General features: G+C 36.7%; 1 protein-coding gene across 1 annotated transcript; it reads right to left on the minus strand.

Annotated features, from left to right (window-relative positions):
* Positions 1 to 2267: 2267 nt before the first annotated feature.
* LOC138342228 (uncharacterized mitochondrial protein AtMg00810-like) lies at positions 2268 to 2730 on the minus strand. The gene is made up of 2 exons (XM_069294485.1): positions 2455 to 2730; positions 2268 to 2393 (listed from the first exon to the last, which is right to left on the minus strand). Exons 1-2 carry the CDS (start codon positions 2728 to 2730, stop codon positions 2268 to 2270), a joined length of 402 nt encoding a protein of 133 aa, XP_069150586.1.
* Between the last annotated feature and the right edge of the window lie 310 nt (positions 2731 to 3040).

The following is a 3040-nucleotide window of genomic DNA, read 5'->3' on the forward strand; positions in this document are numbered from 1 at the left end:
TCTCGGAAGATTCAGAGGTTCAAACTTGCACAACAATTCCATTACATACAAATCAGCAGAAGTTGTTGAGGTCCTCTTTTCAGTTCTGGGAAGGAGACTTTTGTTGACAAATTCAAAGACTAACTAATACTCACTTTTCATCACTTTCTTAAACAACCCTGCACATTTTGTAGTAGGAAGCTTTGAACACAGTGTCACAAATTTAACAGAACATGTTTTCCCTACCACAGACTTGGTACTATATCGAGATACACTAAGAATTTTCCCCAACAGAGTCTCATCAAGGTGAACAACAATGTCATTTATTCAGGTATTGATAATGTCCATCTTCCTGAAATTGAATGTTATAGTAAAATTCTCGCACTTCCTCTTCATGAAGAATGGGAGATTTTTGGTTGAGGAGATGCATCCAAGACTGAATCTCAACCATTTCATGAAGTGAGTCCATTCCATGAAGATTAATTATCCCCACATCAAAAACCTTGCTAGCCAGTACAAATTGCTTTCTCATATTGTCAACATTCTCTTGTTTGTTGACCTGCTCTTCAGTTTTTCTTTGTGTACCAAGTCCCTGTGACCTTTTGCTCTTTCCTTTATAACTCTCCTTTGTGGATTTTGTTTGCTCAACTTTCTTGGTTTCTCTTGGTTTTCTCTTTCCTGACTTCTTCTTCTTGTATCCCTTTTCTGTATCTTCAGTAGATACATCTATTACACTAGACTCAGGCAGTTTAAAATTGGACACTTTGCAAGTTCTAGCACTCCTATTTTCTGCTGTAGACAATGTACTGGCTTTCATGACATCATCCATCATCTTAATGGCATTAGATCTAGTGGTGGGTCTCTTTTTAAACACTTCTCCAACCACTTTCTCTTTTCCCTTTTTAGATGCACTTACATCTCTCTTTTCAACCTTCCACTGCATAGATTGTTCATCACCTGCTGAGTCAGAGGAATCCGAGGATGGATATCTTCAAAAATTTGGAGTTCTATCAATGATAGGTTGGGTCTCTCTGAATCTTCATTTTGAAAAGTTTCACTTTCCTCAATCCTGACTTCCTCTCGCATCATGGAGAGACTCTCAATCACCAACTCTTCACTCGCAGCAAGAATATTCGACTCAAAAGTTTTATTCCTTGGCAAATCTCCTTAGAAAAGATATGAAGACCAGGTCCAGCAGGAACACTTGAACTGCTCAGATCTATAGAATGAAAAGGGTTTTCGGGATTATCTAAGGAAGAACTTGTTGGAAGATTAGATCTTGACCCTGTGGATAAAGGAGAATAGAAAGCAATTGGTTCAATCTCACTAAGTACTGTAAGTATTTTCTTAGAAGCAGATGAAGGATAAGACATTTTGTCAAGAAAAATAAGAGAGTAGCAGTAATGGAGAACAAAAAAAGCAGGTATTAAAGCAAATTTAGCCTTTTTTCGACAGAGTGAAGGAATATTGCAAAAAGAATGAAGGATTAAAAAGGACAAAAGAAGGGTTTAAAAAGAAATGAAACGATGCCAGGTCCCTATTGATTTGACGCGTCGCTTGGAAAGTAAGCGATGGGACTAATGGTCAGAATAACTGATGACTGATACGTGGCTAGATCAATGGTAACTTTATCTCAGTTTGAAATTAATGTACGAATGCTAACCTCGACTAGAACCAGGTCCCATAGTGTAATTTTATCATCATTCCTCAACTTTTCTAGCCATGTCTTTGCTTTGCTAGTCCTTCATGAATGTATACCTGCAATAGGTACAATAGCAATCTAACATAGATAAAATATTATTGACACAGAGGATACCTGCACTGCAAGTTTATCCATCAAGAAAATTCAACGATTGAAAGACTGGAAATCAGTTTAAAGTCATCATGCCCAACTTCAACTGATTACTCTCAAATTGATATTTGCTAAGAGCCTTGCTGAATATATCTGCAATTTGTTCCTCTGTTGGACAATATGTAAGCACAATGTTTCCTTTTTAAACATTGTCCCTCATAAAATGATGTCTAACATCAATGTGCTTTGTTCTCTTGTGGTGAACAAGATTCTTTCCCATACTGACTGCACTAGTATCGTCACACATAAGAGGTATAGACTTGATGATTACTCTAAAGTCCTCTAAGTGTTGTTTGATCCATAAAAATTGTGAACAACATGCAACAACTGCTACATAATCAGCTTCAGCTGTTGAAAGAGCTACTGAATTCTGTTTCTTAGTTCCCCATGAAATAAGTGAAGATCTAAGGAAATGAGCTATCCCTAAAGTTCTCTTTCAATCAACTTGATAACCAGCGAAATCAGCATCTGCAAAACCAACAAGATCAAAATTGTCACCTGTTGGGTAGAAAAGGACCAGCTCCCCTCTTTTCTTCAAATATCTTAGAATCCATTTTTCAGCCTTCAAATGTGAATCACGAGGACATTCTTGGAATCTAGCACATATTTCCAACACTATATACGATATCAGGTCTGCTAACAGTCAGATACAATAGGGATCCAATGATTCCCCTATACATGGTTTGATTCACAAGAAAATCATATTCATCTTCTATAAGCTTGGAGTTTGTTCCCATAGTAGTGTCGATAGGTATTGAATCAAACATATTGAATTTCTTCAACAACACCTTAATGTACTTCTCCTGACTGGTTGAGATTCCATTTGATGATTGCTTGATTTGTAGCCCCATAAAGAAGGTCAATTCACCCATCATGCTCATCTCAAATTCCTTTCCCATTAATGATGAGAATTCTTCACACAAATGCTCTTATGTAGCTCCAAATATAATGTCATCCACATACATCTATATAATAAGCAATTCCTGTTATCTTTTTAATATGAACAAGGTATTGTCTATTCTCCCTCTTTTGAACCCATTTTTCAATAGAAACTTTGACAGTTTTTCATACCAAGCTCTGGGAGCTTGTTTTAAACCATACAGAGCCTTATTCAATTTGAACACATGATCTTGTAACTCAACATCCTCAAACCCACGAGGTTGTTTAACAAACACCTCCTCTTTTAAGTCTCTATTTAGGAAGACACTC

Source organism: Solanum lycopersicum, chromosome 1 (genome assembly GCF_036512215.1).
Source record: "Solanum lycopersicum chromosome 1, SLM_r2.1".
NCBI classification, from domain to species: Eukaryota; Viridiplantae; Streptophyta; class Magnoliopsida; order Solanales; family Solanaceae; genus Solanum; species Solanum lycopersicum.